Raw genomic sequence first — 18,385 nt, 5'->3', positions numbered from 1 at the left:
CGTATGTACTACGGGTATTTTTAAAAACCCGTTTATAATACCCACGGGTACCCGTTTGTGACCCGTACCCGTACCCGTGCCCGTACGGGTTTTACCCGTCGGTACCCACGGGTAAGGGTTTTTTTGCCATCCCTAGTCTTAACTTGCCCCATAATCCCATATCATATTGTAACTGAAGCGTGTGATTGAACGCAGTAATGTGCGCGTAAGGTGAAATATTAGTCCATGGGCTCTCTCCCCTCCGCATTGACCGGGCCAGGCCTAACTAGCCCCCACGACCAAATGTTACATACAAATATACAATACCATAACTAATCATGACTCTTGAAATCACTTAAACCTCAATTTACCCAAATCCCTTCAACATTGAGACCGGCCCATTACTTAAAAATCTAGTGACTTCAACTTGATCTAGATATAGATTGAATCTCCTATAATTTTGACTTGATTATCTTAACCCACAAAGCTTCTCCTCCATTTTGATAGTCTCCATTTTCCTAATAATGCACAACTAAACAAAGCCAAACTCCTTTATTCTAACCCACCATTTCCTTAGATTTATAAATATCAGTCTAAGTCACTCAAGCTATCCTTCTATCCTTATCTGATTTTTTCTATAGGAACTTCTATTGTAGTCTCACTAAGGATTTCATTACACATTTTGAAGCTTTGTATGAAGAAAAGAGTCTTCCTTGATTCTCTCTCATCGGGATACTGAAAAATGATTGATCGAACCTAGCAAAGAAGAAATTGAGAGGCTCCTAATAATGTTCGAGTTACTTGAATCCCATAAGTATAATTTTTTTGAGGTTCATCTTACGACTCACACTAATTCAAACCATCTCAAAATACTTTTAAGCATCTAAGGATTCTTTGTATAAGGTTTGCATCATTGTTTCAATTAAAATTGAGTACAACATCACCTGATGTGACTGTTGTTGTGATTCTAGTGATCAATGCAATAATATTGCATCTCAAATGGGTGTGTCATCAAATTATAATGATATGTTGTATCATGTCACAACACAAACATATCAAACCATATTTAGATCGTATTAAATTCAAAATATATTTTAATAAAAAAATTACACTCCAATTGTCATAATTCGAGTTGTAACGACTATAACAGCAAATATTACAACCATTACCGCATCAGTATAATTTTGCATACTACAATAAATTTGAAACCTCAACCTAGTACCTCCCCACCTTATAACCATTGAATATACCACCTTGAACCGCTTTTCCCATTAAGCCAGTGAATCCGCCTTCTGCCAGTCTGCCACCAACATAAATGAGTTAGGATTATCTCAATTAATGAAGAAGTAAGTGTTTCAAAAAGTAAATAGAAATGCAACTTTCAATTACAATATATCTTTTTTATTACAATAAAATCATAATTTTGCCATTAAAAACAAGTGAAAAATATACATTTATCTCTCTATTAATGGATAAGATCTCTACTCAACATAAATAGAAATGGTGCCAATGAGTCTCCTCGGTTAAGCTGATATTTACTGGGACTGAAATTATTGTCGAGGAAAGACAGTATCTTATCCAACTTCTCCATTTGCCATTGAAGCTTTAGGGGAATTTTTGAAATTTCATAGTGAAAGAGTGTGTTGAAAATAACAATATTCTAATGGTTGTATTTTTTCTGATAGTGTTTTTTGAATTATATTAACCTAAATTCTTAAAACAGATGATTACAAGTTAACATAAAGTAAGTGTAAATTGGGAATCTAAATTTACTATTTCTGAAAATAATAAATTTGCCCATTTCTAATGTTAAAACATTCTTTAAAGCTTTTTAAATTCAACCTTAAGGATTGGGTTAACACTTTTCTTATTTTTTTCTTAGCATGTTCTGATACAAACATAAAATTTAGCAAAGTAGAATGAAACAAGTTTTACTCTTTGTTTTTGTGTTTATTTTTTTATTTTTTTATGTATAATGTTCTTTGGTTCAATTTTTATGTCTCATATGTCTTTTTTCTTTAATCTGTTTCAATTTGTGTTTTACATTATATTTGTTTCCTGTTTCTAAGTTGGCATGTTCTTCATATGACTTTTCCTAATTTTCAATCGTCCTGGTCATTCTTCTACTTACATAAGATGGGATGAGGATGACCTCTTCCATTTATTGTCTCATTTAGTCAGAAAATCTTAGTTAAATAAAATTAAAAATTATAATAACATAAATTAATATTTGTACACTATTCTATAAAATTTGATTGGTTTGGTACATGCGAATAATAATATCTTCGGACAGAGGATTTTTCTCCCATAAGATGAGTGTGTTTTTCATTAATCGATTGATTCCTTATATATTTGCAACCATTCTAACCAAAATAATTTTTTTCATCTTAGTGCTATATATTGACGTAAATAAGTTAAATTTCGACTTGATCTATATTAAATTGTTATCCTTACTATTACAAATATTTAAATTGGATCAAATTAAATTCATTTACCCAAATATATTGCAGCAATTCAAATTAGATCAAATCATTTTGATTTCCTCATGCAATAAATACCCTAGCTATATCAAATTTTAAATTTAAACTCTATTATTTACAGTTGAGGTTATCCTAGATTTCTATTGATGATTATTTTATATTATAGTGTTCAAATAAAAGACAATTATATTGTAAATAACATATTATTTACTTATATATGTATCTTTGTTTTTTGGGAGGATCAACAAACTCATAATTCATGAATTATCTTGTCTTTGTTGTTTGTTTTGTCCAACTATTTTTCTTTAACATTATATCATGTTTAACTTAACTCAAAGATCGTTGGTATATTGAGTGATCCATTTGAAAAGCTTGAAAGTATGCTTCCAATTTATTGAATTGAGATTAATTGGGCTACTTAAAATAAAATGAATCTTATAAAATCTTGCAGATCCATTCTCATTAATAAACCAATTAGATTAGGGAATGATAAAAATAAATCAAATCAAATCTTACAAGATATCCTCTTTCATTGTCTCAAGCCCTCAAAAATTCTCTCCTATATAAGAAACATTGGAATAGGTAACTCTTACATCACAACACCCTCTACCTCAACACTCTCATCAACATCTCTTTCTCTTTAACTCTCTCTCAATCACAATGTCAATCTTAGTCACTAGAAGAACCATTTACCAAGTCGTTAGAATTCGAGCTTTGAATCCTAGAGGACGATGGACAATTATAAATGGTGTTTATGTCTTTGATTCCCTTTACATTAATCATGGCTACAACTATGGTCGTGTCTCAAGGATGAACACTACCCCATACATGTATCATAGCAACAACAACGATGATGGGGACTCATGGATGAACACTACTCCATACATGGATCATGACAACAACAATAATAACAGTAACAATGGTCGGGTCTCAAGGGTGACCCCTGCTCCTGAAGATTCCATTGAAAATCTTGAAAGGTTCACAATTGAAGGAGGAACAGACTCATCATCTTCTTCTTCTATGCCTTCATGTTCAATATGTCTTGATGAACTTTCAGTTGGATCAGAAGCAACTCGCATGCCTTGCTCTCATGTCTATCATAACCATTGCATTGTTAAGTGGCTTAATACATGTAACATGTGCCCTTTGTGTCGAAGTACAATATAGATTTTCTTGTTTTTAGTCATCATCACCATGAGATGTCTAGCATTTTGTTGCATGAGACCATGTAAATCTCTTTTGTAAGGCCTTAGTGCCACTTTTCTTTTGGTTTTCTTATCAACAATCTATCATAAAAAGTTGTCTTTTTGTCTTCAAATATTTTTTGTTTCACTTGTATGTGTTCTTTTCTTTTCTTGTTGTCCAAGGATGTTTTCTTGTATAAAAAATGGTTAGAGATTAGTGTTGTTAATTCAGCCAAAGAAACCTTATCTTGAAACTGATCTCATTTTCAGAAGAAAAAATATGCTGGAGTTGTTCCTCTCATCCAAAAAAATATATGAATTTAATGCAAAAAAATAACTTGCAACTCTTCAAAGAAAATATCACGCAAGACAGTGACACTTTGTGGAAAAAAGTTCGAATTTTTGAATATGTTGATCTTCTTCAACTAAAATGGTAAAGATAACTTGACAAAATGATTAATTATGATGCATGCATTCTTTATCTTATTAACAAATATAGTAAAATATTATATTAGACCCCTTAGTGATAAAAAGAAATCATATTCATCCAAATTATAATCTTTGAGGGCACTACCACAAGCCTTCAACAATGTTTCATAAATAAATTACATCAATAAGAAAGATTTGAAAGAAGAAACTCTTCAGTGCACAAATTACACACACTCTGTCTCTTCTTATTCTTTTTTTCTCTATCTGTCAAATCACAATGTCCAACTCAAGAAGAAGGGTCAATAGCCCTCAAGAAGGACCTTCTCCACGGCCTCAAGGAATTCCAATTCGTGCATTGGATGCTAGAGGTAATGATATAGTAATATGGGCAAGTACAGAAGGCACTTTTGTCTTTGATTCTCAAGACTTGAACCAAATGGTGAACAGAGTCATAATGTCTTTGAATGCTTTGAATCCTACCCCTTCTCAACCTCAAGATTCCATTCCAAATCTTGAAAGTTTCACTATTCAAGAAGCAGCAGTTTCGCATGCCTCATTGTTCTCATATCTTTCATCACTGTTGCATCATTAAGTGGCTCAGCATGTGTAACACGCGACCTTTGTGCCACATGACAATTTAGATTGAGGTTTTCTTTTATGTGTTATGCTTATGCATGTGTTCTTTATGTTTTCTTTTACTTTCTTGCTGTCCAAGGAAGTTTTCTTTTGTACAAAAATAAGTTTGGTTAGAGTTTAGTATGTTAGTGAAAGGATTAATCCTTATCTTGTTATTCTTGAACTTGGCAATTACCTCATGATGTTTTGATGCAATGCTATGCCATAGTGACTTCAGTTCAAGACCCATATGATGTTTTTTCAAATATGTAGATTATTGGGAATTTAATGGTTTCTTTTATCATTCTCTGTGTGATGGGTAGATTCAGCTGCATGTTCTTTCTGCTTGAATTAAGGTTTAGTTCTCAGCTTTTGAAATATGTGAGTTCTTTAACAAAAAGGAAATCGTTTTTCTTGGATTTAAGATATATACACTGATGGTGTAAGTATTTTTTACACTATCAGTGAATCATTCATCATACATATGTTAATTAGCATTGAGAGTGAATAGATTTTAAACTCAATTTTCTTTTCCCTCAATAATCATAGTGAAATCATTTAAAGTATACAGACAGAGCTATACTAAAATCTTAAATTTAACTTACAAACCATAATCAAAGTATACAGATAGAGCTTTATGAAATATTAATAAAACTTGTTGTCATTGTTTAATGTAGTAGACAGAACTTAACCTAATTATCTACCCAACAATCTAGAAAAATTCTAATGCTATAATATATCCACTATCTATTTTCTCATTCACAATCTAAGAGCCTATAACCTTGAAGTCTCTTGTACACTACAACAAATATACAATACACCACCCAAAACAATAAGTTGAATCCATAAAGAAGAATTTCATTGACAATCTTAGAAGCATAGGTAGGAGATACCACCTTCACAGAGTAGATAACACAGTAGGCAAGCCAAAACACTGGTGAAATCAATATTTTGCTCACTATCCCACTTGGAGTTAGAATAAATATTGTCACAGTTGATACCAAAAAGGAGAGTGTATTCATTATTGATAAAGTAAAGAAATCACCTTCAGACATAACTGATGTACCAGCTTTTCCTTCACTAACATTACCTGAACTAGTGTTTTGATTATTATTACCTCCTGCATTAGCCTGATAAAACCCACCAGGGGGATTCAGTGCTGCTTGATATGTTGCTGTTGCAATAAGAACAGCAAGTACTAAAAAAGCATTTCTTTGTTCTTCTGATATATCCTCTCTAATGCGAAGCATGTAAATAATTATTTTATCTAAAGTTGTGATCTTTGATCTTAGTTTATGCGCAAGTGTAAGAGACTCATCATCAATGGTTGATGAACCACATTTTACTCCAGCCTTCACTAATTTACCCTTTATTTCTGCACTGGCTGCTATGTCCATTGCTGTTAAGTTCTCCAAGTTCTTTGCCTTTAAATCCATCTTAGTTTTTATCAACAATCCAAGTGCCTGTGTGATAAAATTTGATCACGTAGCTCGAAGTAGAGATACCAAGAAAAATTGCTAGTGAAATTATAATAAAATGGTTAAATGTTAATGACTTTTTTTATAGGCATGATTAAATATTATGGATTTATATAGAGGAATTCACCTAATAACAAAAGACTTGATGTTGTTGTTAAATTGATAGTAAAAAAAATATTTCTAGAAATATTTACTATCCTGTGTCATACATGAAACATTATTAGTCATTAATTATTAAAAACTTATAAAATTGGAGCAAAAACTATGAGTTGATAAGTTAGTTGATTGAATCAGAATTGTTTGTTAAGAACAGCTAACTCATGGGTGCACAATGAAATAAACTCCTAGTTTATAAGGCTGTAAATTTGCTTATAAACTCATAGCTTATTAAATTAAGCTCTTTTGCCATACACCAACATGTAGCTTATTTTGGTCAAATAAGCTACTTGATTAGATTATTAGGAAACACACATAAAATTATACCTGTGAATCATTCAAGAGTGCTGAAATATGCAAAACTGTGTTGCCTGACTCATCCTTCCAATTCAGTGTTGTTTTTTCTAACTGCATAGCACCTCTCTGGCTACTTCTCTTGAGCCAACCAACTAGAACTTCAAGAGCCTCATGCTGTTTATTTTTCACTGCAATATGTAGTGCAGTTTCACTTCTTACATTCACATCTTCAATAGAATTTGGACAAGCCAAGAGAAAGTTAGCTAACAAGTCAATATCACCACATTGAGATACAAAATGCAAAGGAGTTACACCTTCCCTCCCTTTGACTCTGACCAATTCTTTATTGATGTCTACCAAACATTGCACCATTCTCCTTTGACCATGTTGTAAAGCAAGATGAATGGGGCTGAATCCTTGTTTATTTAGCTTCCAAGCAAAAGAAGGTTTTAATCTCATAATCTCAGTAGCAAAATGGAGATACCCCATAGATGCAGCAACATGCAAAGGAGTTTCAACAAATGGGATAATATCTAAGTGCTCCAAAACATATGGATCTTCTTCAATTATTCTATACAGAAGGTTTATATCTCCTTCTTGAGCTGCAGCTTTCAGGTTGTAATCGTTCACAGTGTTCATTTTTGCTAAGCTAACTCTTCAGAATGAAGCATGAAAAGTACATAGCATTTGTGTTCCTGCAACTATCCTATAATGTATTATAATATTCCATGAGTAAAAAATGTATCACCACGTAAGAGTTTCATACACTATTAATTTATCTAGCATATATTCTTAATTATCATTAAGATATTGACTCTTAAAAAATAAAATATAAATAATATAGTAATTATGTATAAATCTGTATACTTATAATTTATAGATTTTATACTCTTCACATGTATACATTTGATAATGATATATAGTTTGGGAAAACTTATATTATATTTTGGTTGACTTATTTGCAATTCCTTTTAAATTAAATTACAATTTCTCTTAAGGAACAACCTATGGGTACAATCCACATCGGAAGAAAAATGTTCTATATTAGAGGCATATTTTTCTACTCTTTTATATCGTATCTTTTTATTGTTAATTTCTTATGATGCTGACAACAACATAAAATAAGTTCATTCCGTTAAGATTTAGTCGTGCTGACAACAAGTTAAAATATACATAGCATACCATGAATTTAATCGTTGTAAATTAAAGAATGAACTATTTACCAATTGTGCTAGCTTTTGTAAGTATATTGGTGTGATTCTGTATTAATTCAAGTGTTGTAGTGGTTTCTTATTTTCGAATTAGGCTTTTTTGGATGATATTGATAACATAAAAAAATAGGTGCTGCTTATATATTCATCATGTCTTCCAGTCTTTTTTACGATTATTATAAAGCAAATTTTATCCTTCTATCACTATTTTTGGACAATGTTAAGAAAATAAAATATAAGTTTATTATTTATATTAACTTTATTTAAGAGTCAATTATAATTAACATATGATATAAACAATATACTGACCAATATAAAAAATATTTATATTATTAATGTATACAAATTAATTCTAATAAAAAATAAGTGTTGCTTATATATTCATCACGAGTTCCTTTTTTGTGTGATTATTATAGAAAATTGTTTCCTTTATACTATTTTCTCCAAAAGAAAACATTTAAATCCACAGAATAACCAACAACATTTTATAGCCGTTGTACTAAAGATCAAGTACATTCATAATAATCGAGTTTTATGGATGAAAAAATATTCGTTGTAAGAGTTAACTTCATGTATCTATGAATATTTCCTACTTAGATAGAATTGCTTCCAATGCGATGATACCTATTAAAAACTAAAAAAACTACATCCCGAATAAGGTCAAATCCAGTTGGTGAATAACATAATTTTTCTAGGGGAATTTGGTTCATATTATATAAAAAATGATTTGTTGATAGAAAGAAAATTTATTCCAATAATCTATACACAACTATGTGGCATAAGATTGTGTTTCTTAACTATCAATCTATCATGACATAGCCAACATGTTGGTTTAAATAGTACATAATTGATTTTCTTTAAGTAATGTCTCGGATTCGAATATTGTAGATATAAAAAATATTCGTTGGAAGAATTAGCTTCACATATTTGTGGATGTTTTCAACTCGGACAAAATTATCTCTAATACAACGATACATGTGGGAAACCAAAAAAATCTATTATCACATATGGATCAACTCAAGGCATATTATTTAAAAAAGTAATCATTGCATATATTAAGGGGATTTCTCTTTTGCTTTGCTAGTGGGCGAAAAAAGTGTATAAAATAAAGAAACAAATGTATGTTTTATTTAAGAAATTTTGATGAGGTGTTGAATTTGACGAAAATGGAATGTATATTGGGGATAAAGATAGTACTCTTTAGGGATATATCGGTGAGAAAGATTACAACTAGTACTTGATTAGAGATGAAAAGAAAATCTATTGCTCACACAAAATGTGTATTAGTTGTATTAATAATAAATATATTCTATTATTAAACTTCTAATTTAAATATATGTTTTAACTAAACATAACAAATGTGATAGAAATTAAGTCAGCTTGAGCTAAGTAAACTGGTTGAGGGTATAGCAATAGATATTTGTTCTCTCCTATTATGTTTATTCTCATGTGTGAATAAAAACATGATATTTTAATTAAAAATAATGAATTTATTTTGAAGGATGGAGGGTTTTTGTATATAGGAGTATATTTTCTGTCTCAGAATCTATATACTATTTTACTTTTATTAATTAAAAAATATAAAGTTAATATATATTTAATTATTTTTATTTTTCTAACAGAGAAGGGTTATATGAGACAAATTATGAAATATGCTTGTACACCCATTACAGTTCAATTGGCCAAGTCTGACTAGCTAGAGTAATTGCAGCTAAGGTCAAGTTTGTTGGAAAATGGTGGCGTGGCATTTTTTCAAACATCTAACATGCACTCTTGTTACTTATTCACCTGCTTCCACCACCCTCTCCCTCTCTCACTCCCTTCTACGGTTATCACCTTCTCCTTTCAGTCGCTGCTTCTCATCACTTCCATTTCTATCTTCCTGTAACAAACTTAGGAGGGACCAATGGCCACGTCATATAAATATCCATGCTTCAAATTCAAGCTTCTCCACAGATTCTTCTTTTTCTGCAGCTCTAGCAGATCAGTCCCTACCTGCACCTGTACCTTATTCTTCTGTTCTCATTCATTGTTCTAAACACACTGCAGTAAGCTTCTTTTCTTTAAAAAACTTGTTATTTTATCTTTGTACATTGTATGTTGCATTTCCTCTGTAAATTAGTAACTGGGTAAGTTCAGAAGCTACAAAAGTTCTCAACTTTAAGTCACCCATGTCCTGAAATTGGTGTTTGATGTCAGAGCTATACATATTAGAATTCTATGACACTGGTGTTATCAGGTTTTTCTTGTTATGATTCTTTACAGGGAAGAAGCAATGAGCCAAACTTATAGCTTTCATGATAGTTAGCCACTGGTTTAAATTAAATAGCTACCAAACTGGCTAAGGGGTTATTCCTTAGGTTTATGAGGAAATTATGTTGGCATATGGGTTGCATTATTAATGTTATTGAAGCATTATCTGTTCGGAAGTAAGTGTTAGACAGACTCCAATTAGATACTTTGCGCACTTTTGAACCATATTATTATAGCATAAAAACTATATTATGCTTCCAAAATGTTTGACTTGTCATTCCTCTTTGTGCTGACAAGGATGGGCTTGCAGAAGCTCTTCTATGCTTTGGTGCAAGTTCTGTTAGTATGGATCAAGATGATGACTATCAAAGTACTGATGAGGTAGACCTTTTCTATTTTTATAACTTTAATTATTTAATTTTGCTTATATTCTCTGTTATATGCTTTTGTTTTATAACAAGTATGTGTGTTTTATTAGTTTTAAAGTTAATGATTCTTATGATTTTGATCATGGTATTTCTATTAGCAGATTAATTGAATCTTTAGGCAAGAGTGATGGTGAGCATTAATTATATATTGGTCACACTTCCAGTGCAAACGAATTATGTTTAGGCTGTCTAGCACATTTTTTGGGGGCATGTGACTATTGATGAACATCGAGTGATACAATCATTTTGATATTAGATTGAACACTCATCTAGATTGATAAAGTCCATTTTATCGAGAGAGAGAGAGAGAGAGAATTTGTCTATGTATTCATTCACACTTGCCGCAAAGCATTCCAAGCAGCTTTCCATTGCCAATTGGTTTAACAGCACTTACTTACTTTTGCTCTGTGTGAAAAATGCACAAAAATAGGATAAACAATTAAAAAAATGAGGAGAGGAGGGGACAGACAACATACTATACAAAATCGAATACTTATGATTTGGAATTCTTTGAGTGCATTGAAATAAACCCTAAATCTTTATTAGCTAAATTGTAACATGTTTGTGCCATTTTTGGGTTTGTGGAACAAATAGGAAGTAGAATTTAGAGATAAAAAAGAGTATGCATGTGATAAGGGTATTCTTGTAAGGGCAATATTATTGTAAGGGTAGAAGGGTCATTGTGCTTAGTTAGTTGAGAAGCAAATTGGAGGGAAAGTTAGTTACTTGGGTTGGTTTGTATAAGTAACTTAGTGAGCAAGTTACCGAATTATTCATTGACAATTTCTACAAAATACAATCTTCTTCTTGTAATTCTTGATTCAATCAATAAGATAGTTCAAATTCTTCTTCTTTTCCAGAAGAATTTCTACTTCTTGTTCCTGGAATTGCCAAATTCGTGTTAGAATTCCCCAATTCACCTACATTCATATCAATTGGTATCTAGAGCAAATTTTTTCCTGGGAGGATTCATGGCAGAAGCTACACGTATGCAAGCAGCGGCAAGGAAGATGGAGGAAAGGCTTGAAAATCGTATCTCTGAAAAGTTGGAGTTGAAGTTGGTTGAGTTGACTGGTTCTTTACAAAGAACTTTAGGAGAGTCTTTAAAGAATTTTGTTAAAGAATTATTCCAGAAGCACGGGGAGGAGTAAAGTTCAATATGGAAATCAAAGCATTACCAATCAGATGGGGAAATAGGCAAGCGAAATCTTTTCCTTATTCTTGCTACACCAGGTTATCAAAAATCGATTTTCCTAGATTTAGTGAGGATGTAAAAGAATGGTTTTACCAATGTGAGACATACTTTATAATTGATGATACTCCTGAAGAATTTAAAGTCAAGTTGGTTATTATGCATTTTGAAGGGAATACATTGAAATGACATCATGTGTATGTGAAGTCACTACGTAATTCATTGCCTGGTTGGGGGAGTATGCAAAGGTAATCATGGAAAGGTTTGGTGAAGTTTGTGATGATCCCATGGCTGAGTTAGTGCAGTTGAGACAGGAGGGGTCAATTAGTGAGTATCATAAGGAGTTTGATGCAATAATTACTAGATTGGACCTTCCAGCAGAATATACCTTGAGCTGTTTTCTAGGTGGGTTGAAAAAATGAGGTACAAATAATGGTGAGATGTGGATGTTCCAACCACAATCAGTGAGGAAAGCTTTTGCATTGGCTAAATTATATGAGTCTTCCCATAGTATTACTGCTCAAGTTGGGTTGACATTAAAAGTCAAACCATCAATGACACAAAGGTCATTGCTGATACTTAAACCAACTACAAGTGTAGAACCAAAGCAGGCAAAACAATAAACAAGGTTTGCAAGGAACTTATCTCCAACTTTTATGAATGAGAGAAGGAGGGTTATGCTACTTTTGTGATGAACCTTATTCACCTGAGCATGGGTTATCACACAATAGGTGGAGGATGGATGAAGGTCAGTGTCAATGAGGAGGTAAACGAGCAATTTAATGAGCCTCACATTTTGGTCAATGCCTTAACTGGAGTCCCAAATTTCAGAACTATGAGAATCACAGGGAAATATCACAAGAAGCCATTACATATATTCATTGACAGTGGTAATACTCACAGTTTCTTGGATATCAACATGGCCAAACAGATGGGGACTTACAACCCTTAATGGTGGTCACAGTGGCAGATGAACCAAGGTGCAAATTTCTTATGTGGTGAGACATTTTAGTTGGATCATACAAAACACTACATTCACCTCGAATGTTATGCTAATTCCATTAGGATGTTGTGATGTGATTTTAGGGGTTGAATGATTGGTTACATTGGGGGATATAACATGGAATTTTGACAAATTATCTATGGAATTTTCTGTGCAAGGCAGAAGGCATGTCCTAAGGGGTTCTTCTCAATTGAGGTGTAAGACTGTAAAACATCAACATATGGAGAAGGTCGTGAACAAGGGGCCTAAGTGTTTTTTTGGGGTCTCAAGAGTAGAGTACTTGGGGCATTTTATTTCAGTAGAAGAAGTATCTACTGATCCTGCTAAGATCAAGGCAATGCAGGATTGGCCAATGCCTACTACTATAAAGCAACTGAGGGGGTTCTTGGGTTTGGCTGGATACTACAGAAGATTTGTGAGGAATTATGGGATAGTGGCAAGGCCATTAACTAATATGCTCAAGAAAGAAGGGTTCATATGGTCTGAAACTGTTTTAACTCTTGGAAAGCAGCCCTGGCAGAATCAGTATGTCATCATAGCAGCTAAGACCTTTTCCAAATGGACAAGATGTTCTTTCAAATCATGGTTGTAGATGAGTATGTCATCAAAAAATACCAAAAGGAATTTCCTTAAATACTGAATTCATTAAACTTTTAAAGGTAGCAGGGGCATTAGTAAGGCCAAGGGGCATTACCAAATACTCATAATGGCCACTATGAGTTTTGAAAGCAGTTTTGTGTACATCCAAAGGGTCCATTCTAACCTGATGGTAACCTGCCCTTAAGTCAATCTTTGAGAATACAGCAGATCCATGAAGCTCATCCATCAAATCCTCTACTAAAGGGATAGGAAATCTATCCTTTATAGTGCCTTTGTTCAACTCCCTATAGTCAACACATAACCTCCATGAACCATCCTTCTTGCCCACCAAGATAACAGGGCTAGCATAGGGACTGCTACTACTCTGTATCACTCCTGCTTCTAACATTTCCTGCACTATTTTATCAATAACATCCTCTTGTTGTCTTGCATACCTATATGGTCTCTTGTTCACAGGGTCACTGAGCTTCATCAATGGAATTCGATGATCATGTCCTTCTCTCCTAGGAGGTAACTGAGTAGGGATGAGGAACAAATCTGCATATTGTTTGAGAAGATCAGCAATTGACTCATGAATCTCTTGTTGCCCCGCATGAGTAGTCAAAGAGTGAATTAGCAATCCCTCTTCAGCACAAACTTGGATCATTGATAATTGCACACCCTTGTTCACGACCTTCTCCATATGCTGATGTTTTATAGTCTTACACCCAATTTGAGAAGAACCCCTTAGGACATGCCTTCTACCTTACACAGAAAATTCCATAGATAATTTGTCAAAATTCCATGTTATATCCCCAATGTAACCAACCATTTGACCCCTAAAACTACATCACAACATCCTAATTGAATTAGCATAACATCTAATGTGAATGTAGTGTTTTGTATGATCCAACTAAAGTGCCTCACCACATGAGAAATCTACACCTTGGTTCCATCTGCCACTGTGACCATTAAGGGTTGTGAGTCATCAATTTTGCATCCCATCTGTTTGGCTATGTTGATATCCAAGAAACTGTGAGTACTACCAGTGTTAATCACTATATGCAATGGCTTCTTGTGATATTTTTCTGAAATTTGGGACTCCAGTTAAGGCATTGACCGAAATTTGAGGCTCATTAAATTGCTCTTTTACCTCCTCATTGACAATGACCTTCATCCTCTCCATCCTCCACTTCCAATAGGTGGATTTGCAATTTCTTATGTGATAACTCATGCTCAGGTGAATAAGGTGGTTCATCATAAAAGTAGCATAACCCTTTAGCCCTTCTCTCATTCATAAAGGTTGGAAATAAGTTCCTTGCAAACCTTGTGCCTGCTCTACTCTAGTTCTGCACTTGTAGTTGGTTTAAGTACCTGCAAAGCAATGGCCTTTGTGTCATTGATGGTTTGGCTTTTAATGTCAACCCAGTAGTACTATGGAAGACTCATAGTTTAGCCAATGCAAAAGCCTTTCTCACTAATTGTGGTTGGAACATCCACATCCTCAACATCATTTGCACCTCCTCAATCTAGTAATGATTGCATCAAACTCCTCATGATACTCAATAATTGACCCATTCTGCCTCAATTGCATTAACTCAGCCATGGGATCATCACAGACTTCACCAAACCTTTCCATGATTACCTTCACATACCCCCAACCAACAATGAATTCTACAATGACTTCACATACGCATGGTGTCATTCCAATGTCTTTCCTTCAAAATGCATAATAGCCAACTTGACTTTAAATTCTTTAGGAGTATCATCAATCATAAAGTATGTCTCACATTGGTAAAGTCATTCTTTTACATTATCCCCACTAAATCTAGGAAAATCGATTTTTGATAACCTAGTGTAGCAAGAATGAGGGAAAAATTTATCTTGCCTATTTCCCCGATCTGATTGGTAATGCTTTGATCTCCAACTCCAACTTTTCAGAGATGCGGAAAAGAATAAGGAAAAGATGTACTAACATATCATTCTGAATGTCAAATTCGAAATAGACCTCCTACAGAAAACCTAATAGTTATAACACACAGGTTAGAACCCCAAGTTCAATCATTGTACAACTTATTGAATAAATTCCTTTTTTTTTTAAAACAATCCTAATTGACCTGAATCCCCGAGTAATGTTCCGTCTCTCAAACATAAAATTTAATAACAAATATCAATGCCAAAATCAAGTGATACAATTGAATTTTTAATCCTACTAATTGCAAAGATTATAAACTTCAGCCTGTCACTAGACTGGTGCTCATGTTTATGACATTAACCAATCTCATAGCATCAGGCAATAAGTTATTTATTCTTGATGTAATCAGTTTGACTGTTTGTTAATGTCACTTGATTTAAAAGTTGGAAAGGAGATTATTTTGTTTCTGCAGATTTGCATCAGTTCTATTTTTCCTGACGGCGAGGATGTAAATATGAGCATTTCACATGCAGCTGATTCTATTGGATTGAAGGAGATACCAAGATATGAAGTTAAAATTAATGAGGACAATGAGTGGATGAAAAAATCCCAGGTCAATTTGCTTTGTTCTTTTGTTCATCCTGTTATTAAATATTTGTTCTCAAACTCACTTGCTATTGAATTACTTCTTTATTGCATTAAATCCACTTTTCCCCTGCCATCTAGTCTCTGTTTTGTGATATATGGAGCAAACTTTGAGGTGAAAAGCATGTCTTTCTTTGATTTTTCACTCTGAAGAAAGGTGGCTGAAAGTTCTGTCTGCATCTTTTTTAGTGATTTTGTATAGTTCTTTTTTGTAACTAAAGTGAACAAGTGAAAATCATAGAAATTTTCCTGCATGAACCAGAAACTAATTTTGCATGTAAAATCATAATCTGGCAGAATTAAAGGAGCTGGTGATGAAGGACTTATTGCTTGTTTGGTTTTTATCTTGGATCAGCAGTTTACCATCTTCTATATCATTAACATTCTTAATCGGGGCAGGCTATTACATCAGAAATCATTTATCTTGCTGAAAATTGTCAGTGCCGAAGGGTTTTATTGAATATAAACTTATGAAGCTTATCTCTCTGTTGTTTTCAGGAATCATTTCATCCAGTTGAAGTTACTGAAGGCATATGGATAGTGCCCAAGTGGATTACACCACCTGTATGATTATCTTAAACTTTTTTTATAGATGATGTGCCGCTAAGTCTAACTTTCTAAGGTTGCTAATCATGTGTGCCAACTCTATTTATTTATTTATTTAGTTATGTGTGTTTTTCCTCTTAAATTTAATATTCTGAGTTAGACTCACAAGGGCTGACAGCCATAAAAGATTTTTTTGCTCAACAATTCTGAATCTTTTACAGGATGCTCAAGCAACAAATATAATTCTCAATCCTGGACTAGCCTTTGGAACAGGGGAGCACCCCACCACCAAACTCTGTCTATTACTCTTACACAGCTGTATAAAAGGAGGAGAATATGTCCTGGACTATGGCACTGGCACTGGAATTCTTGCAATTGCAGCTCTGAAGGTATTGAACTGATGATCAGCTTACCTGAGTTTGACCTAAAATGAAAACCTGTTGAGGAACAGAATACTCAGGATCACTCCGATTGTCTTTAGTCCATTCACTCCATTACATTTCTAGTCTCAGTCAGCTGAACAGGAGAATGCATTTGATATATTCCTGTTTGGGTTTCTTTCTGATTCTCGGCTTAGCTTGTCCTCTTGGTAATTGTTTCTCAGCAAAACGACTAATTGCATAAACAAGTCTAATGTATTGCCCTTTTTGATGTATCCTTTTCTGGTTATTTTGTTGTAGTAACAAGTTTTCTGTGTAAACTTGATTAGAAACTGTACTTGCACTTTTTCCAGATACGTGAATCCGATTATCCACATATTTTGAATAGGCAAATATGTTTTAATATGGTTGCCATTTTTTCTGCATGATAAGAACCCCATACCTTTCTCTAGAGCTTGTTTAAAATTCTGTGCTCTTAATGTGCACTTCTTGTACCCCAAAAAATTGTTAGTATTTTTTTCAGTTTTAGAAAATACTGCCAAAATCTTTGTTTAGCACTTTGTTGACATTGTTAGCCAACTTTGCCTCCTGATTTCCTGTCAGTTTGGCGCTGCTGTTGCTGTTGGAGTTGATGTAGATTCACAAGCAATTACCTCAGCATCTCAAAATGCTGCCCTAAACAACATTGGGCCAGACAAATTGCAACTGCACCTGGTTGCTAACAAAACATCTTTATCATCCTCGGACGACTGGAAATATCAAAATGTTGAGGGAGAAAACATCTATGACATAGAAACAGCTACTCACAAGGATAAGTATGATGTGGTCATCGCAAATATACTCTTAAATCCTTTGTTAGATCTCGCTGATCAAATTATCTCTAGTGCAAAATCTGGAGCTGTTATTGGTCTCTCTGGTATTTTATCTGAACAGGTAATTTAATTAATGCTTATTGCAATTTTTTCTTATTCAAAATGGTCCCCTTCCAGATTCTTTTTTGGCTGAACTGGTTTGGAATTGCTTTATACACCTGAATTCATTACCATTGTGTGTTAATGCAGGTTGAGCGCATCATACAAAGATATACACCATTCTTAGAAGGCATAGAAGTGTCCAAAATGGATGACTGGGCCTGTTTGAGTGGGAGAAAAAAGTAGGTATTTTGATGAAATGTTGACTCATTCATCTTAAGTGATCAATTTGGAGGTTTGGTAGTTTAGTTTCCAGACAGCTTCTTACTGCTATTTCCTACTTACATGCACTTTGGAACTATCAGTGACATGTTTGGTTGTTGCAGTTTATTTGTCAAATAGAGTTGTAGTGGAATGCTACTGCAAAGCAGAATCCTGTCACTTAAGATGTTTTCTAGTCTTGTAAACATTTTAGGTGTGATGTATCATTTTGAAGATTTTTTTTCTTTTCAAAGTTGACCTTTTGTCCCTTGTTATTTAGAACACAGTATGCCAAAAATATCTGGCAATCAGATTTCGCCAAGTAATATAAAAGTGTTACTTTTTATTTTTAGGAATTCTCCTTTTATTTAAATTTTAATTGGACGAGACATAAAACAGAAACAATATGAACAAGTTATATATGTTATTTCACCACTCAGAGA

The 18,385-nt window shown here is 33.4% G+C and overlaps 3 protein-coding genes across 3 annotated transcripts; 2 read left to right on the top strand and 1 right to left on the bottom strand.

Moving 5' to 3' along the window:
- Positions 3,120–3,626, top strand: LOC109353994 (RING-H2 finger protein ATL32-like). Its single transcript, XM_019596349.1, has one exon. It carries the CDS (start codon positions 3,120–3,122, stop codon positions 3,624–3,626), a length of 507 nt encoding a protein of 168 aa, XP_019451894.1.
- Positions 5,443–7,257, bottom strand: LOC109353992 (ankyrin-2). Its single transcript, XM_019596348.1, has 2 exons — positions 6,649–7,257; positions 5,443–6,150 (listed from the first exon to the last, which is right to left on the bottom strand). The coding sequence occupies exons 1-2, from the start codon at positions 7,255–7,257 to the stop codon at positions 5,443–5,445; spliced, it is 1,317 nt and encodes a 438-aa protein (XP_019451893.1).
- On the top strand, positions 9,491–18,208 carry LOC109355102 (ribosomal protein L11 methyltransferase). The gene is made up of 7 exons (XM_019598040.1): positions 9,491–9,877; positions 10,380–10,463; positions 15,672–15,812; positions 16,343–16,408; positions 16,612–16,779; positions 17,374–17,703; positions 17,832–18,208. Exons 1-7 carry the CDS (start codon positions 9,563–9,565, stop codon positions 17,925–17,927), a joined length of 1,200 nt encoding a protein of 399 aa, XP_019453585.1. The 5' UTR covers positions 9,491–9,562; the 3' UTR covers positions 17,928–18,208.

This window comes from Lupinus angustifolius, chromosome LG08 (assembly GCF_001865875.1).
Source record: "Lupinus angustifolius cultivar Tanjil chromosome LG08, LupAngTanjil_v1.0, whole genome shotgun sequence".
Lineage (NCBI taxonomy): Eukaryota > Viridiplantae > Streptophyta > Magnoliopsida > Fabales > Fabaceae > Lupinus > Lupinus angustifolius.
The sequence above is the reverse complement of the archived record's forward strand: the minus strand, read 5'-3'. Positions and strand labels throughout refer to the sequence as shown.

What these genes read in the sequence shown, in the direction of transcription:
- LOC109353992 (XM_019596348.1), bottom strand. Translation starts at nt 7,257, where the DNA reads ATGAACACTGTGAACGATTACAACCTGAAAGCTGCAGCTCAAGAAGGA. An exon ending in CACTCTTGAATGATTCACAG is followed by an intron (nt 6,151 to 6,648) that starts GTATAATTTTAT and finishes TTTATCACACAG; the next exon opens with GCACTTGGATTGTTGATAAA.
- LOC109355102 (XM_019598040.1), top strand. Translation starts at nt 9,563, where the DNA reads ATGGTGGCGTGGCATTTTTTCAAACATCTAACATGCACTCTTGTTACT. An exon ending in CCAAGTGGATTACACCACCT is followed by an intron (nt 16,409 to 16,611) that starts GTATGATTATCT and finishes AATCTTTTACAG; the next exon opens with GATGCTCAAGCAACAAATAT. An exon ending in TTGCAATTGCAGCTCTGAAG is followed by an intron (nt 16,780 to 17,373) that starts GTATTGAACTGA and finishes ATTTCCTGTCAG; the next exon opens with TTTGGCGCTGCTGTTGCTGT.
- LOC109353994 (XM_019596349.1), top strand. Translation starts at nt 3,120, where the DNA reads ATGTCAATCTTAGTCACTAGAAGAACCATTTACCAAGTCGTTAGAATT.